Here is an 18,768-nt window from a genome sequence, read left to right as displayed (position 1 = left end):
TATTTGACAATTTCCATAAGAGTATTTATGGATCTTGTGTATTTATTTCTTTATCTTTCTACACAGGGAATAGACACGGTTTCTATAAAGTTGGCAATGTGCGTATTTGGTTTGTTGTACAATTGTGAATTGCGTGATGTCTTACCATTCAGATGGTATGTTGCATCCTGAAGATATTGATGCAGCATCCAAAGCGCACAAAGTGACAATTGACATTTTTTTTATATATTAAGTTTGACATTGCTTTTTTGGATTATAAAGTAAGTATGAGTTAACATCATCAGAAAGTAAAATGTTACATGTATGTTTCAGTGGGTGTAAGGTGTAATCACCTAACGTCTGTGGCCACAGATAAAGAATTTCTATTTCACCATTAAAAGATGGCTATATCTGTCTTTATTTGTATTGGGATGGTGGCAGGAGAGAGAGGATGGAAAGAAAAGAGCATCAGGAGAGTACAAACCTGTGGTTAACAATCTTGTGACTTGTTCATGAACTGAAACATACATGTTCAAGAGATGTTAAAACATCGCATTGACATTTAAGCTTTTTTTTGTTTGTTTGTTAAAATGTAAAATGTTTTGTTTGAATTGTTTATTGTAAAGAAATAAATATTTGTTTCAGAATACTGTTGTTGTTCAGGCATTTTTCATCTGGGCCAAGGGTGTGTATAAAGTGGCTAGACAGGTGGAACAGGTGGAACCAACTTATTTGGTCCTATGGGACCAAAATAGGGCCAGCTGTATTCATAGATTTGGCTGAGATATGGCTATGCCATGGGCCATATGTGGCCCAAGTTCTGGCAACCAGACCTGGTCCAGTCTGTATTTGGGCAAAGTGAAAGTGAAAGTGGTTTGTGTGGCCCATCACTGGATCAAACCAGTTTAGCTATGTGCCATCTTCATAGTACTGTTTGTTCACTTACTTATATACTTACTTAAATTTGCAGTAAATAAATCTGAAGAATGGACTCTCAGTGCAGCACAACACAAAGTAAAGGTCAAGAAGCTTTTATTGTGTTACTATTTCCATCCTAATGGTATTTTTTAAAAAAAGATTTCGTTTGTTTATATGTTTATTTATTTACCTCCTTAAAATTGAAGCAAATTAAGCTGATAAATGGACTCGCAGTGCAGCACAACCCTGTCTTAATATGTTCATTATATCTATAGTGTGCTGCAATGGAGAGTGCATGTTTAGGGGTGTTTGCGCGTGCGCATGACCACGTCGAGTTGAAACTTCCGACTTGGCAACCCAACTCTTTTTTGCAGAATTTCGGCAAGCCATTTTATACAGCAATTCCACCCGCTCACACACAGCATTTGCAAATTATATAACGTGATCACATGTCTCACACACTTTACTTTCAGTTGGAGGTAAGACATGTTTTTGTATATTTATATTAGAAAGTACAACTTTTAATGTGAACTGTGCGCGCTCCCTCAAACTTTATTCGTTTTGAGAAAGTTCGTGATATGTGTTTTGATGTATTACATATTTCTCTCTTTTGATCACATTGCGCTTTCTGTTCAGATTGTGTGTCTCTCTGTTTTATTAACTGTTTATAATATTAATAATAAAAAGTGTGCATTCAATAGTGAAAAGCAAAGACAGAAGTGTAAACCACACACACACACACACACACACACACACACACACACACACACACACACACACACACAAAGCATATAAACATCTCATTCTTTAAAATGTGCTACGATATTATTCTAGATTGAATAAATGATTAACTGTGGGATTAGAGAATACTGAAGGACTCTGGAAGTCTAGGAGTAAAGAAGTTCAAATGAGTCCCAAAGAGACGTCCTGTGATCCCCCAGTCCACATTCAGCCTGGGACTAGAGTGACCAGGGTGACCTTGAGATTATGTCTAACTTTTGATTGGAAATAAACAAGTTTTTATTTTATTTTTTGCTTGTGTTTCTGAAGAAGTACTAATCATCCTGGTGGTGGCTTTCATCCAAAAATCTGACTTTTGTCCAACGACTGATTAGGTGCTACAGTAGCTTAGTGGTTAAGGCATTGATTGGACTTTGGATCTGAAGTTTGTGAGTTCAAATCACAGCCACACTAAGCTGCCTCTCCTGGGCATCTTCTGAGCAAGGCCCTTAACCCATATCTGCTCAGGTGTATGTTTGAGATAAGGGCTTATAGTCTTCAGCCAAAGGCCATAAATGTAACTTTGAAGGAAAGCATTGAAGCCTGCTCATTAGAGCTGTGTCAGCTTTTACTCTAATTCCTTTGATAACAACATAGATCCTCTACTTTGGTTAGTCAGACTTTGAAGAAAATAATAAACACAAATATGGACAACAACATTTTCTGGGCCAACATTTACAGCATTTCAGCAGAACAAATTACATTTGTCTCGTTTATACAACTGAGCAGTGGAGAGGTTAAGGGCCTTGCTCAGTGGGGCTCAGGCAGGGATTTAACCAGTAAGCTACCAATGCTTTATTAGCAGGTTATTTAACATTTATGCCTGAAAGCTGCAGCGAAAGGCTGATGTAAATGCAGCAGAAGGCTGATGAAACAAACGTTCATGCCAGTCATTCTCCAGCAGGAATGAAGTATGCAATTTGATCACTGGAGAAGCATTCATAACGCCAGCTGTGAACCGATATGGGTCACGACTGTCCACCAGTGAGTTGCCGGGGGGTGGGGGACCACTGCTCTACACCATGTTGAACTGTACATTATTTGGACATCTGTTCCAGGGCAGTGTGGGCTTTCAGAAATGACCCTGTGGCACTGATCCAACATGACAAGAGCGTAAAAATACACTCTAAGCCCTGATGGGTTAAGTTTACTTAAACAATTTTAGATTTGTTTTTACCATTATTTTCAGTTGAATAGACTAAATGCTGTATCTTGTTGTCAAATTACTCCACTTTTTACTTGCATTAAATTATATACAAAAGCAAGCAAACAACAAAGGAATTATAATTTTTTTTCTACTTAACTTTTAATTTCAAAATACAAACGTGAAGGAACAGGTTTAAAACAAGTTTGCCCTTGTCTTTTTCACACCTTTAAAAAGAAGTCAAATTTTCCAGGTTAAAGAAATACCTGCTGGACAAAATGGAAAGTGTTTTTCAAAAACTTCGGATAGTTCCAAGACTATTATTTGTTTTCAAATCTCTGTCTGGTACGGCCCCAACCTATTTAAATGAACTTATCCATCTGCGCACCCATGGACGAACTCTCAGGTCCTCCAATCATGTCTTGCTCGAAGCCATTTAGAACAAGATCTAAATGGTGAAGTGACCTCACCTTCTCAAGATCGGCTCCTAAGCTTTGGATGTCCCACCCTAATGATTCAACCTCTGAAAGGGAAATCTCTACTTTTAGAGCTAAACTAAAGACTCACTTATTTACCAAAGCCTTTGTTGTGTAGTAGAGGGTGTGCTTAGTCTTCTGCTTCTTAACTTTTCTTTAAATTGTTGTGTTTTAATGCTTATTTTATTTCTCTTCTATTTTAAGTTCTTACAATTTCCTTCCTTTTTTTTATGATATTGTAAATTTGACTACTTTTATGTTTTTAATTTAAATTTTATTACTATTTTGCACATGGCCTCTTGCACTTTGTTCAGCACCTAGGTTTTACCTGGTAGATGTTAGGTCTTATATAAATATAGGTCGGACGGACGGACGGACGGAAGGCCTGATGCAGGTTGTCCAGCTACATTACTAAATTACCTTCCAAAAGACTCACAGTCAGGAGAGGTTTAGTCCATTTTTAAATGACATTCTAACAAAGAAAGAAACAGGCCGACAAGATGACGTTACCATGGCAGTTATTTAATGCTGTTTTGTCAACTAAAATGTACATGTACATAACATTAGAAATGTATAACTTTAGTTTAAATTCGCTTCCAACCCAGCCATTATGGATGCACAAGCCAGTGCACTCTTAGTGCCGGTCCCAAGCCCGGGTAAATGGGGAGGGTTGCGTTAGGAAGGGCATCCAGCGTAAAACATGTGCCAAATTAAATATGCGGATCACATATGAGAATTTCATACCGGATCGGTCAAGGCCCGGGTTAACAACGACCGCCACAGGTATCGTTAGCCGACAGGGTACCGGTGGAAATTGGGCTACTGTTGGCCGAAGGAGGAGAAGGAAAGGGGGAAGACGTCTACAGAGACGGCAGGGAAAGGAGCAGTGTAGGAGAGTGGAGGTTCGGGTTGGTACTTTAAATGTTGGTACTATGACGGGTAAAGGGAGAGAGGTAGCTAATATGATGGAGAGGAGAAAGGTAGATATGTTGTGTGTGTTCAGGAGACCAAGTGGGAGTAAGACCAAGGAAGTAAGGCCAGGAACATTGAAGGTGGGTTTAAACTGTTTTATCATGGTGTGGATGGAAAGAGAAATGGTGTAGGGGTGATTCTGATGGAAGAGTACAATAAGAGTGTAGTGGAGGTGAAAAGAGTTTCTGATAGGGTGATGATCGTGAAGGTGGAAGTTGAAGGGATGATGATAAATGTCATCAGTGCCTATGCTCCACAAGTTGGCTGTGAGATGGAGGAAAAGGAAAGATTTTGGAGTGAATTAGATGAAGTGGTAGATGGTGTACCTAGGAAAGAACGATTGGTGATTGGGGCAGACTTTAATGGGTATGTAGGTGAAGGGAACAGAGGTGATGAGGAGGTGATGGGTAGGTATGGTTGTAAGGAGAGGAATGTGAAAGAGAAGATGGTGGTAGATTTTGCTAAAAGGATGAAAATGGCATTGGTGAACACTTATTTTAAGAAGAAGAAGGATCATAGGGTGACGTATAAGAGTGGAGGAAGGTGCACACAGGTGAACTATGTGCTATGCAGGAGATGCAACCTGAAGGAGATTGGAGACTGTATGGTGTTGGCAGGGGGCAGTGTAGCTAGACAACATCGGATGGTGGTCTGTAGGATGGTTTTGGAGGCGAAGAAGAAGAGGAGGAGAGTGAGGACTGAAAGAAGAATAAGATGGTGGAAACTAAAGGAGGAAGATTGTAGTGTGAGGTTCAGGGAAGAGGTCAGACAGGGGCTCGGTGGTGGTAAAGAGGTGCTGGATGATTGGGCAACTACTGCAGGAGTGATGAGGGAGGCAGCTAGAAAAGTACTTGGTGTGACATCTGGAAATAGAAAGCAAGACAGGGAGACGTGGTGGTGGAATGAGGAAGTGCAGGAGAGCTTAAGGAGAAAGAGGTTGGCAAAACAGAAGTGGGATAGACAGAGTGATGAGAAAAGTAGGCAGAAGTACAAGGAGATGCGGCAGCAGGTAAAGAGGGATGTGGCAAAAGCCAAGGAAAAGGCATATGAGGAGCTGTATGAGAGGTTGGACACTAAGGAAGGAGAAAAGGATTTATACTGATTGGCCAGGCAGAGAGACCGAGCTGGTAAGGATGTGCTGCAAGTTAAAGCAGTAAAGCAGCTAATGAATGAGGAAAATCAGAGAGAGAGAGAAGGTTGGATGATGTGGAGTTGGTAAAGCAGGATGTAGATAGGATTAGTAAGGAGGAAGTGAGAGCAGCGATTAAGCGGATGAAGAGTGGAAAGTCGGTTGGACCAGATGACATACCTGTAGAAGCGTGGAGATGTTTAGGAGAGATGGCAGTGGAGTTTTTAACCAGATTGTTTAACAAGATTCTGGAAGGTGGGAGGATGCCTGAGGAATGGAGAAGGAGTGTGCTGGTACCCATCTTTAAGCATAAGGGAGATGTGCAGACCTGCAGTAACTACAGGGGAATTAAATTGATCAGTCACACCATGAAGTTATGGGAAAGATTAGTAGAAGCCAGGCTGAGGGAAGAGGTGACCATCTGTAAGCAACAGTATGCCGAGGAAGAGCACCACAGATGCCTTATTTGCTTTGAGGATGTTGATAGAGAAGTATAGAGAAGGACAGAAGGAATTGCATTGTGTATTTGTGGATTTAGAGAAAGCGTACGACAGGGTGCCGAGAGAGGAGCTGTGGTACTGTATGAGGAAGTCAGGTGTGTCAGAGAAGTATGTGAGGGTGGTGCAGGACATGTATGAGGACAGTGTGACAGCAGTGAAGTGTGCAGTAGGAACGACAGACTGGTTCAAGGTGAAGGTTGGACTACATCAAGGATCGGCCCTGAGCCCTTTCCTGTTTGCAGTGGTGATGGACAGGTTGACGGACGAGGTCAGACAGGAGTCTCCCTGGACTATGATGTTTGCGGATGATATTGTGATTTGTGGTGAGAGTAGTGAGCAGGTTGAGAAGAGCCTGGAGAGGTGGAGATATCCGCTGGAGAGAAGGGGAATGAAAGTCAGTAGGAGTAAGACAGAGTACATGTGTGTGAATGAGAGGGAGGGCAGTGGAGTGGTGCAGTTGCAGGGAGAAGAGGTGGAGAAGGTGGAGGAGTTCAGGTACCTGGGGTCAACAGTGCAAAGTAATGGAGAGTGTGTTAGAGAAGTAAAGAAAAGAGTGCAGGCAGGGTGGAGTGGGTGGAGAAGAGTGTCAGGAGTGATTTGTGATAGTAGGGTATCTGCAAGAATGAAAGGGAAAGTTTATAGGACTGTGGTGAGACCTGCGATGTTGTATGGATTAGAGACAGTGGCATTGAGTAGAAGACAGGAGGTGGAGCTGGAGGTAGCAGAGCTGAAGATGTTAAGGTTTTCGTTGGGAGTGATGAGGATGGACAAGATTAGAAATGAGTTTATTAGAGGGACAGCGCATGTAGGATGTTTTGGTGACAAGGTGAGGGAGATGGTTTGGACATGTGCAGAGGAGGGACATGAATTATATTGGTAGAAGAATACTGAGGATGGAGCCACCAGGTAGGAGGAAAAGAGGAAGGCCAAGGAGGAGGTTCAGGGATGTGGTGAGGGAAGACATGCAGGTAGTTGGTGTAAAAGAGGCAGATGTAGAGGACAGGGTGGTAGAGGACTAATGGGAGCAGCCGAAAGAAGAAAAAGAAGAAGTTTATCAGGTCAGTTTACGCTGCAAGCGAATTAGAAAACCTAGTTTTCTATGTTCACATTCAGTCTCTTGATCGGAAAAAAACAAGAACAATAAACAGACGCCCAAACAGACACTGAACTCTCCGTTCAAAGTGCGATTGTGTCGGCTGCACGGGAGCTCGAAATTTTGCAGGTTAACGGATAAAATATCCAAAATTGTTTAAAACCAATGGTTTTTTTTTATTATTCACAAACATCTTTTTAATGAAGAAAAAGACAATGAACCACACTAACAGATGGTGTCATGAGAAACTATGTCTGCCGAATTCGTCTGTTAGGTGTAAAAGCGGGACCCACGCACAAGCAAAAAAATTTAAACACTACTTTAAACATTGAACTGTTTTTCGGTTTTTACAAACAGCCTCTTGGTGGAAAATACAAACAAAAACTGACTCAAATATTTAATTCTAACTACTTACCCAAAAACTCTAAGAAATTCAATTTAAAATCACATGCAACTGCAAGATATCATGGCGCAGCCTTACTTTGAAACGGCTGACTAGTGTGAGGTGGAGGGGGCGTGGTCAGTACAAAACAGATTCATTTAAATCCATTAAACTTAAAGTTATTCACAGATACAAATAGGTATACAGAAGTAGTAGAATTGACTTAACTTTTGATAGTAATTCAGTGGTCCCTCGAAACTCGCGGGGGTTACGTTCTAAGACGAGTTCTGAAAATCCGTGAATTTTGAACGCAGCCCCTATGGTACCTTGGTAAATACATCTAGACATTATTTCACTTTATAAACGTAATAGTTTACAGTATTTGACCAAATTGATAGATTAAAATGTTATTTCTAACGTTCCTGGACATTCGGTTCCGCTGCGGATTCACACGAATTTTAAGATAATCCGCAACTTGCTGTTATTCAGGTTCCAAATGAGAACCCGCAAATATTCCGAGCCGCGAGTTCTGAAATCGCAAATTATTGTGATTGACTGTACACCCAATCTAAAATAATTTAGGTATGTTGCAATTCAATGTATTAAATAGATATAAAAATCCCGGCTAACAGTTTATTGCACTAGCAAATAGGAGTCAAATTAAAATTTCTTAAACTGAGTACAGAATGTACTGGATACTGTAAAAAAAAAAATCACAGTACTGCTTATCGCACCCATACATTCAAACCTTCTCACACACTAGTGATGGGTTCTTCATGAACGATTTGTTCGTTCTTAGCAAGTCTTTAATGTGACTTTAATGTGAGTAGTCACTAGGGGTGGGAGAAAAAAATCGATTCACCAAACTATCGCGATTCTTTTTAAAACGAATTTGAGATCGATTTGTCTACCTCAGAATCGATATATATTTAATTATTTTACTTTTTCAGAGAGGTGGTGGGATGATGTTATCGCTTTTATTCCAACAGAGGGCGAAACGTATTTTGTCGTTGTCAGTATTGGATGACGTCGTATCCGTTTTAAGCTGGTGCGAGAAAGCAAAACTATTAAAAGTCAGTGGAGCAAACCTCTTTGAGAATTGTTTAACGGATAAAGATCCTGCTTTAGTCACAGACAATGTGTCTAATATGGTTATCGCTGCCCAATTAACCGGCTTTCTCCATATTAAGTGCTACGCGCACACTCATAATCTGGCCCCACAGCGCGCACTGAAGCTGCCCGCTGTCGTGAAGTTACTCGGATGAGTACGACGTATTACTGGATATTTCCATAGAAGTGCTGCAGGACTTCATGTTTTGCAGGAAAAACTAAAGTTACTGGAGCTCCCTGTGCACAAACTTATAACAGACTTTTCAACGAGATGCCATAATAGCTCTCACCTGAGGTGAGGAAGAGAGAGAAGTATATTAGCACCTTGACTGAGTTGGACATTGGAACAGTTTAACGGCACTTTAATTTTATTTCAGAGAGTATTGTTTTTAGTTATTTGTTGCACATTTAAATATTATATTCAAGTTTTTGGTACTTGAAAAGTTTTATGCTTCAAGGTTCTTTATGCACTATGCACTATGTATGTGTATGCTCCTGAAATAAAAATTCAGAAAGATGTGATGCATTATTTTTGTTAATATAACTCATATACAGTCTTTTTAAGGGTATGATGAAGTATTTGCCATTGTCTAATCTTTTATTAAGCAAACAAAAATCACAATTTAAACAATGAATCACAATAGCTACAGAATCGCAATATGTATTGAATCGGCACAAAAGTATCGGGATAGTATTGAATCGCCAGATTAGTGAATCGTCCCAGCCCTAGTAGTCACACAATGAGCCAAGCAGGAAAAATAACTGAAAAGTTGACCTTTCGACTCTTCTAGTCCGAGTCGTTTGTTCTTTTATCACGTGACTCCCATAGACGCTACACTATGCAATAGATCAGGGTTTTTTTGGTCTGAATCTTGACATTATTGTTACAATATATATAATGGTAATCACGTGAAAAACGAGAAGATATTATAGGTGAGCTACTTATTCTGTTTATCATAATTTGTCCTTGCATTGTCATTATTTTTATTATTGGAACTATAGTCAGAGTTTATATATGTAGAGGTGTTGGGGAATCTGCTTACTGAAAATGGGACATTTTATATTATTTCATCAAAGGAACAAAATAATAACAACAAAAAAAAGATTTATTTTGATGAACGAGATTCAAAGAACTAATTCACTAAAATGATCCGATCTTCCCATCTATCACATACTGTTCCACCACAACAAGGATCACAGCAACATGGCTTCACACTTTACCCAAATCTAAACACAAACATTCGGACACCAATAAGGAGCTCCGGAGAGCAACATTTGCTTTTTAAACATCAAGAGGTGAAACACATACATTAGGGGGGCACAAGCCAGTGTACTCTTAGTGCCGGTCCCAAGCCAGGGTAAATGGGGAGGGTTGCGTTAGGAAGGGCATCCAGCGTAAAACATGTGCCAAATCAAATATGCGGATCACAAATGAGAATTTCATACCGGATCGGTCGAGGCCCGGGTTAACAACGACCGCCACAGGTATCGTTAGCCGACAGGGTACCGGTGGAAATTGGGCTACTGTTGGCCGAAGGAGGAGTAGGAGAGGAGGAAGACGTCTACAGAGACGGCAGGAAAAGGAGCAGTGTAGGAGAGTAGAGGTTCGGGTTGGTACTTTAAATGTTGGTACTATGACGGGTAAAGGGAGAGAGATAGCTGATATAATGGAGAGGAGAAAGGTAGATGTGTTGTGTGTTCAGGAGACCAAGTGGAAAGGGAGTAAGGCCAGGAACATTGGAGGTGGGTTTAAACTGTTTTATCATGGTGTGGATGGGAAGAGAAATGGTGTAGGGGTGATTCTGAAGGAAGCGTACAGTAAGAGTGTAGTGGAGGTGAAGAGAGTTTCTGATAGGGTGATGATCGTGAAGGTGGAAGTTGAAGGGATGATGATAAATGTCATCAGTGCCTATGCTCCACAAGTTGGCTGTGAGATGGAGGAGAAAGAAAGATTCTGGAGTGAATTAGATGAAGTGGTAGATGGCGTACCTAGGAAAGAACGATTGGTGATTGGGGCAGACTTTAATGGGCATGTAGGTGAAGGGAACAGAGGTGATGAGGAGGTAATGGGATAGGTATGGTTTTAAGGAGAGGAATGTGGAAGGGCAGATAGTGGTAGATTTTGCTAAAAGGATGGAAATGGCAGTGGTGAACACGTATTTTAAGAAGAAGGAGGATCATAGGGTGACGTATAAGAGTGGAGGAAGGTGCACACAGGTGGATTATCTTCTGTGTAGGAGATGCAACCTGAAGGAGATTGGAGACTGTAAGGTGTTGGCGGGGGACACCTTACAGTCTCCAATCTCCTTCAGGTTGCATCTCCTACACAGAAGATAATGTGTATTGGAGAAAAGACTCTCCAATCCAGGCGAGATTGAGATGGTTTGGACATGTGCAGAGAAGGGACATGAATTATATTGGTAGAAAAATGCTGAAGATGGAGCCACCAGGTAGGAGGAAAAGAGGAAGGCCAAGGAGGAGGTTCATGGATGTGGTGAGGGAAGACATGCAGGTAGTTGGTGTAAAAGAGGCAGATATAGAGGACAGGGTGGTATGGAGACGGATGATCCGCTGTGGCGACCCCTAATGGGAGAAGCCGAAAGAAGAAGAAGAAGAAGAATTTCACCCTCTACAATTTAATAGTATTCAGTTTGCAATTTGATTTATCATTATCTGCTAAGGAAGCCATTGTAGGCATCCAGACTCCACAAGTTTTTACCGCTTCTTTCTCGGTCTCAACCAGATCAGAATACACATCTGGATACGGTACTTCAGTTAATCGTTTAATGTTATGAGTAAAAAGGTGTCGCCTTAATGTCTAATTTAAGGGGTTCGGCAATTCCACGTAATCATCTAATTTTAGCTTTTATAAATATCTTAACTCCTGTTTTAACTAAACTTGAATAGAATTTGTTACTTATTTTGTTTTAACAGATCCGTGATTTAAAAAAACGGCGCCACCGGAAATGCTTTAATAGAGGACATGCGCAGTATCATTACAAAGAGTTTGTTATTGTTTACATCCTTAAAATGGTGTGTATGTGTGTATGTATGTATGTATGTATTTATGTATGTATGTATGTATGTATGTATGTATGTATGTATGTATGTATGTATGTAAGGGGTGTAAACGACAAAACTGCTTGTCATTTTTTAAAACACAGTTTATTATTTGTGAACATCAACAGTTTACATTTATAAAACAATTGTAAATAAAATGCCTAATGTTATCGATTTAATTGGCACAAGTTAAATTGCTTAAACAAAATTAAATAGATGGAAAAATGTAATTGTTTAAGTTTGTTAGACCCCATTTGGGTAATACAGATGTGTATATAAGTGTGTGTGTGTTTTACATTTAATATCACATTTTCTAAAATCTTGCTCTACTTAACTGTTCTACTTATTTCAGCATTTAGCAAATGTCTTCATTGCTTCATTCATTCACTCCCTCGATATGCAGAACTTTCAGGATTTTCTTCTTTTAAGAGAAATTGTTGAAGCTGTACATAAAACACAAAAGAATAAGGCTGTAACATAATAAAATGTGGAAAAGGGGAAGCACTGTGAATACTTTCCAAATGCACTGTATATATACAGATTTTGTTTCATCCACATAGAAATGAATGTTTTCTCATGTTGTTCCTATTACAGTGATGTCAATAAAGAAAGAGTCCAAGCCGAACCTGAGCCTCTCTCAGGTGACAGAAATCACTGCAAGTCTTTTTGGGTTAACTGTATCCTCCATACGTCCTCTGCCCAGTTACGATGATCAGAACTTTCACGTCGTGTGTGTGAACGCTGGTGAGTTTGTGCTGAAGGTCATGAACTCTACGGACAGTAAGAACATCCAACTGCTTGAGCTGCAGACACACAGCATGAACTTCCTGCAGCAGAACGGACTTCCGGCTCAGACGGCACTATGCAGTGTCGCAGGGGAGATGATGACTTTGGAGGAGATCGGTAAGACATACACATTCTGACTTGCTGAACACAGTCACAGCTTCCTGTTGATGTTTCTCAACTCGGTGTGCTGATTAGTCTGAAGGTGTGTCAATCTTTTTGACATCAGACCGACTGTTCCACTGTCAGAAACCACACAATTTTTCCATAAGTAAGTAAACCCTGTTCAGCTCTGGGTGTTCTGATTGGTGGGTGAGGCTTTTTACTTCATTGTGGTGTTGGGCAATGAACACAGTATCTTAAAACTTGACTGTAAAGACTTACAACGTACAATAATATACGTCTCTTACATGAACTCCATAGCCTAAACCCTACACCCTTTAATATATGCCCTTTACTCCATACCCTAAACTATACACACTTTAACCTTTGTCCTACACTCCAAACCCTAAACCCTTCCCCCCAAACCGTAAATCTTAGATCCTTATTAAACCTACTAACCCATATCCTGGATCTTAAACCCTAACCCCAACGTTTACCCCATATCAGAAACCCTATACCTTGTGCTCTTCACTCTATACTCTACACCTTTCACCCAATACACCAACCCTTTGCCCTTTAGTCCTAACTCTAAACCCTATACCTTCAACACTGCATCCGTAACACCATAGCCTGGATCCTAAACCCCACACCCTTTACCCCTTACCAGAATCCTTACACCATTATCCCTTCACCCCTATACCCAAACCCTTTGCCCTTTACTCCATACTCTAAACCATACACACCACACCCCAAATTTTACAGCTTAACCCTGAAACCATTAAAATTTTACAGGTCCTCTATTCCCTAAACCATTAAAGTTATTAGTGAACAATATTATAGTGAGTCTTGGTTGTCCTCTACCTTTTTTTTTATTATTATTACTTCCCTAATTAAGTCTGATTAATTATTCAGATCTCCTCTATCACCCAGAAAGAGTGTACACATGCACCAAAACCTGCTTAGAAATTGACAACTTTCCTCCCTTACTTAGAACATAGTCAATATTTGGTCTTCTAACCATGCATGGCTTTGACATCAGCAGGATTTGAAATGTATGTTATTGAACAGTAGTGTTGATGTATTGTTACACACAGACATTTTGTTTCTCTGTAGATGTGTAATGGTTAAATGTTCTCTAATCTGATTGATTACTAGATTGCGGATATGGCCTGCAGAAATATCTGGTGCGTTTGTTAACGTACCTGCCGGGAACTCCAGTGGCCAAAATCACCTGCACACCACAGATACTGTATGAACTGGGGAAAACGGCTGCCATGCTGAACCAGGTTTTACTGCAGGTGAGATGTACACTGCATTTATTTTGTATCTGTATATACAGATTCTGAAGTGCATGAGGACAAAATGATGAATGAATCACATAATCTAGTGTTAAGATTATAATTAAATTATTATTATTTGTATAGAATATTTGCACATGACACATTACAATTCTTTAATAAAATACATTTTTAGCACTAATTAAACTAAATAAACTAATTATACACAAGTACAAAAAAAATACAAATGATTAAGACTCCCATCATCATGTATTAATAAATGACAATATATTAAATGTTGTTTTATATGTGTATGGTTTTTTTTTTTGTGAAGATGGAGCATGAGAACCTCAGGGTTCTTCAGCGAGAGAACTTCATCTGGAGTTTGTCCTGTGTTCCTATGATTAATGATTATCTCTCTGTGATGGACGGAGATCCGATGCAGCTCATCGTTAGAGGAGTTATTAATCAGTACCAAAAGCGAGTAGTACCAAAACTCCCCTCCTTCCGCAAGTGTGAGTCTCAGTTTAGCTAGTAAATAAGTACCTGATACCTGATACTCATTTTTACAAAAGATTACTAGCTAGCTGCTTTTTTATTGATTTATAGTTATTAATTTAGGAATATTTCAACACAGCATCTACTTTCTAATGAATGATGATGTAATCAACAATTTTGGGTTGTTGCAGGTATAAATCATGGTGATATGAATGATCACAACATCCTCCTACAGCGGGATGGGCCTTACCGTTACAAGATCAGCGGGATTCTGGACTTTGGCGATATGAGCAGTGGTTATTTTGTGTTTGAGCTGGCGATCGCAATCATGTACATGATGATCGAGAGCCCCTATCCGCTTGAAGTGGGCGGCCCGGTGATAGCAGGGTTTGAGAGCGTGGTTCCTCTAAACTCTGATGAGAAAGACTCTTTGTATACGCTGGTGCTGAGTCGGTTTTCTCAGTCGCTGGTGTACGCACGTTCTGCGGTTCTAGAGCAGCCAGAAAATGAAGAGTACCTGATGACCACGGCAAAAAAAGGAAACAGACACCTACAGCTTCTGTGGGAAAAAGGGAAAGAGACAGTGGAGAAAGTGTGGTTCGGTGGTGCTGCGAATATCTCAATGTTGATTGCTGATAAGCCCTTACCCCATACCCTAAAACCGAAATAATAATTGCTCATCTAAGCAAACACAACTTTAGCCAATTGCACTAATGCTTAACCTGTACCTGCTAGCTATAAACTAATCAAGACTGCAGTCACACATCATGTTTAAGATGGAATTGAGTAACACGGATTTAGTTAGATCAAACAGTAGATACACTATATGGACAATACCTTTGAGACACATGACTTTACATACAATTAGCGTATTTTTCGGACTATAAGCCGCTACGTTTTCCCCACGTTTTGAACCCCGTGGCTTAAACAACGACGCGGCTAATATATGGATTTTTCCTGGGTTTTTCCTGGTTTCACAAACTTCAAGCCAAAAAACTGAACCCCATAACGTTAGAAATGACTGGGGTCATTTCCGGGACTGGCCAACCCCCACCTCCTGCCGCCAACTACAGAGGTTCCTGGGTTTCACCAATTTTTATCGCCGCTTCATATAGTTAGGTGGCGGCGCCCCTCCACCTCCTGACGTCTTCCTTTCACTCGTTCTTTTAGGGCCCCGAGGCTGAGGAGGCATTTCTTGAACTTAAGCAGCGATTAGGCACCCATCCTCATCTTTCTTGACCCAGCCCGACAATTCGTGGTTGAAGTCGACGCCTCTGACGTAGGAGTAGGGGCGGTGCTCTCCCAGGTCTGCCCTGAGGATAACCGCCTGCATCCTTGCGCCTTTTTTTCCAGGTGCCTTAGCTCCTTGGAACGTAACTACCCAGTGGGTGAGAGGGAGCTCCTTGCCGTCAAACTGGCCTTGGAGGAATGGCGCTATTGGTTGGAGGGTGCGGAGGTCCCCTTTTTGGTCTGGACTGATCATCGCAACCTTGAGTACCTCCAATCGGCTAAACGACGGGGGGGTACTGTCAGCCCGCTTGAGCACTTCCGGCATCACAGAGGAAACGCCCCCACCCAACCAGCTGCACGGAATTGGCGTCTAATTTTCTAACGCTTATAAGGATGCCAGAATCCTCCAGACAGTGCCAGATTGTCTTTAGGCTTGCCCTGATCACTCTCTAGCGTATCTCTGTTTTGTTTGTCTTTTGTTTCTGACCTGTTTCTGTCCTGTTTTCCCGACTCGCACCTCAGCTTATCGGCTCTGCTCTGCTCGCACTGAACTTGCTCCGGGTTCCGGCTCGGCTCTGCTCTGCTCACGCTGAACGCGCTCCGGTTCCTGGTCCGGCTCTGCTCTGCTCGCGCTGAACGCGCTCCGGTTTCCGAATTGGCTCCCTGAATCAGCTCCCTGAATCGGCTCTCTGAGTCGGCTTCCCGATTCAGCTCTGCACGTGCGCTTTTCTCCCCTGCTCTCTTTACATCTGCCTTGGATCCTATAACCTGAACCTTCTGACAAAATGCACAAATGTCCACAAGCCCACTCCAAAAATCCAGTGGAACATCTTTTCAGAATTTAATTAGTGAGAGGAAGTAATTATAACAATGGGGACTGAATGGGAAATGTGCACAAATAAATCTTATTGTCAGTTCTAAACAAACTTTAGTCCATATAGTGTATGGCGGCCAGGAAGGGACTAGGTATTAACTTTTTATGTTTGGTTGCTAACATTAATCACACACAGCTTGGCACACACCCTATTTTATAGGTGTATTTGAGTCAGGGTGAGCAGGTGATGGTATGGTAGAGTGAATTTGTGTGATGCTTCAAGCTGCTTTTTAGCATTTTTTGAATCATTGTTAATATTGCAAACCAGTAAATGCATTTCTCAAAACAATTTGTACAAACACCAACACACAATAGAATACTTGCAAAAACTTTGCACCTTAATTCATCTCTCAAGTAAGTATTTGTGTCGATCAACATCTCCTTGCCATCAGAATGACAAGTCCGTTTGTCATTGTTCACAAACAAGATCGTCAAAATTTTTAGTCATGTTGTCAGTATGTTTCATTATTTCCTGATGTAAACTACAGTTTGGATTACAATAAGTGAAAATGCACAATTGCTTCTGTATGGCATATATTGATTCTAACAACACAAATGTGCACATTTCTGTATATTGGATTTTGAATGCAAGAAATCAGACAGGATTTACACTTTTACTGTACTGTGCTGGTGTTCATTCATTTTCTGGTTGTTCATTTCAGAAATTGGCACTCTGTGTTTTGCCCTGTTTGTATATGATCATCAATAGAGGGTTTACAAGATTCAACCATTGACCAATTTTACAGAACTAGTTGATCATTGGTTGATCTGATGCCGTACACTTAACTTCATTAGTGAATATTTATCTGATTTATCTGCACAATTCTTCAATTCAAAACACATTTACAAAAAAAAGTTGAATAAAAATGTGAAGAAGAGAAGCTTGACAGATTCTGACATCTGGTTTAACCATTTAGCATTCAATGACTTATGCAGTGAACTAATGACTGGACGTTTTGGGGGTTAAGACTATTCAGGTGAGAACAAGTATAATATATTTTGATCAACATGATATACACAATTGATAATGAAGGAAACATCAAACAATTGTACGCAATCAATTAAATTAATGTACCAAAGCATTTGCTAATTTTTTTTAAAAAAATGAGAAATTGCTTTTATGATGTGCAAAAGTGACTACATGATGCAGAGGTTGAACAAATAGTTTGAAGTATTTCATTTCTAATCTGAGAAACTCTCCAAAGCAACTGAGAAAAACTTTTTTAATCTTCTGAAATAAACATTAATAACTGTATGTCAAGTCAAGTTTATTTCTATAGCGCTTTTCACAACAGACATTGTCTTAAAGCAGCTTTACAGAAATCAACAGTCAAGGTGAATGGTGTGTATTTATCCCTGATGAGCAGCCGTGGTGACTGTGGCAAGGAAAAACTCCCATAGATGTTATGAGGAAGAAACCTTGAGAGAAACCAGACTCAAAAGGGGATCCCATCCTCATTTGGGTGACATCAAGAGTGTGATCATAAATCTTTCAACAATACAGAACACTGGAGAGAGAGAACTAACACGAGTACTGGAGTGTAAGATTATGAGTAATGTTCTTTCTACAGTCTTATACAGTCATGATTGTTATAAAACTAGGAGCTACTGAGCAACTCGTAAAACACCTCAACATTTGCGATCATCACAGATCCAACACCAGCTTCTCCATACCAGAGCCTTTAAACACTCCAGGAGGTCCAATGTCAAAACTCCACTCATGAAGTGGGATCCAGCTGGCACTGGTACGTCTCTGGGTGGTACGGGAAGTTTGCAAGTTCCGCATCTATTTCTTTAAAGGTTCATAATCTTCATGAGGTGGGATGTGACTGGAGCTGGCCAAACCCCAGGATGCCTCAGGATGGGAAGAGAAAGAGAAGCAGTGGAGAGAAATTAGCGTAGAGTGTTCATCTAGAGTGTTTACTCTTTAACTACAATTTAACTGAATTAACTGATTTCTGTGGAATATTTCAATTCAGTGATGCATAGCACAGTTTCATGAAGTAAAAAAGCTCAACTCTGTAACCTGGCAACACGGTCCTCTAAAGGACCAGAAAGAACAGCATGTATGTGTGTGTATAGGTTGTACGCCTAATTGTTGAGTGTGCGAAATCGACTCCTGGTGTCTCGGTTGTGAGTGTGTGTGTGAGCTCATTACCTAGATGAGGTCGAGACTGTGATAATGAGAGCGTGGTACACACAGACACACAGGAGTGTTTTTATTCCTCTGATTTCCTCTGACAAGCTGCACTGTTTATTCCATACTGATTGGTGTTTAATTAGTTTCATTCATGAGAGTTCAGACCGGTCATAGAAAATTAACCACCATTCTGGATGAGTAGAAATGTATCTGCAAATCTTTAACAGAGCATTTACAACCATGCGGTGTTGCTGAAAATCCAGTTAGAAAAACATTTTTTTCCTACAGTGCTGTCCAACCTGAATTTGATCAACTACAAAT

The 18,768-nt window shown here is 40.5% G+C and overlaps 1 protein-coding gene across 1 annotated transcript; it reads left to right on the top strand.

The window, feature by feature from the left end:
* The first annotated feature begins 1,177 nt into the window (after positions 1–1,177).
* On the top strand, positions 1,178–17,562 carry hykk.2 (hydroxylysine kinase, tandem duplicate 2). Its single transcript, XM_083559333.1, has 6 exons — positions 1,178–1,376; positions 12,138–12,446; positions 13,584–13,726; positions 14,040–14,220; positions 14,395–15,245; positions 16,145–17,562. Exons 2-5 carry the CDS (start codon positions 12,140–12,142, stop codon positions 14,871–14,873), a joined length of 1,110 nt encoding a protein of 369 aa, XP_083415459.1. The 5' UTR covers positions 1,178–1,376; positions 12,138–12,139; the 3' UTR covers positions 14,874–15,245; positions 16,145–17,562.
* Positions 17,563–18,768: the final 1,206 nt, after the last annotated feature.

The sequence above is a fragment of the Silurus aristotelis genome (genome assembly GCF_946808225.1).
Source record: "Silurus aristotelis genome assembly, chromosome: 13".
NCBI classification, from domain to species: Eukaryota; Metazoa; Chordata; class Actinopteri; order Siluriformes; family Siluridae; genus Silurus; species Silurus aristotelis.
Note: the sequence above shows the minus strand (reverse complement) of the source record. Positions and strands in the feature narration are given on the sequence as shown.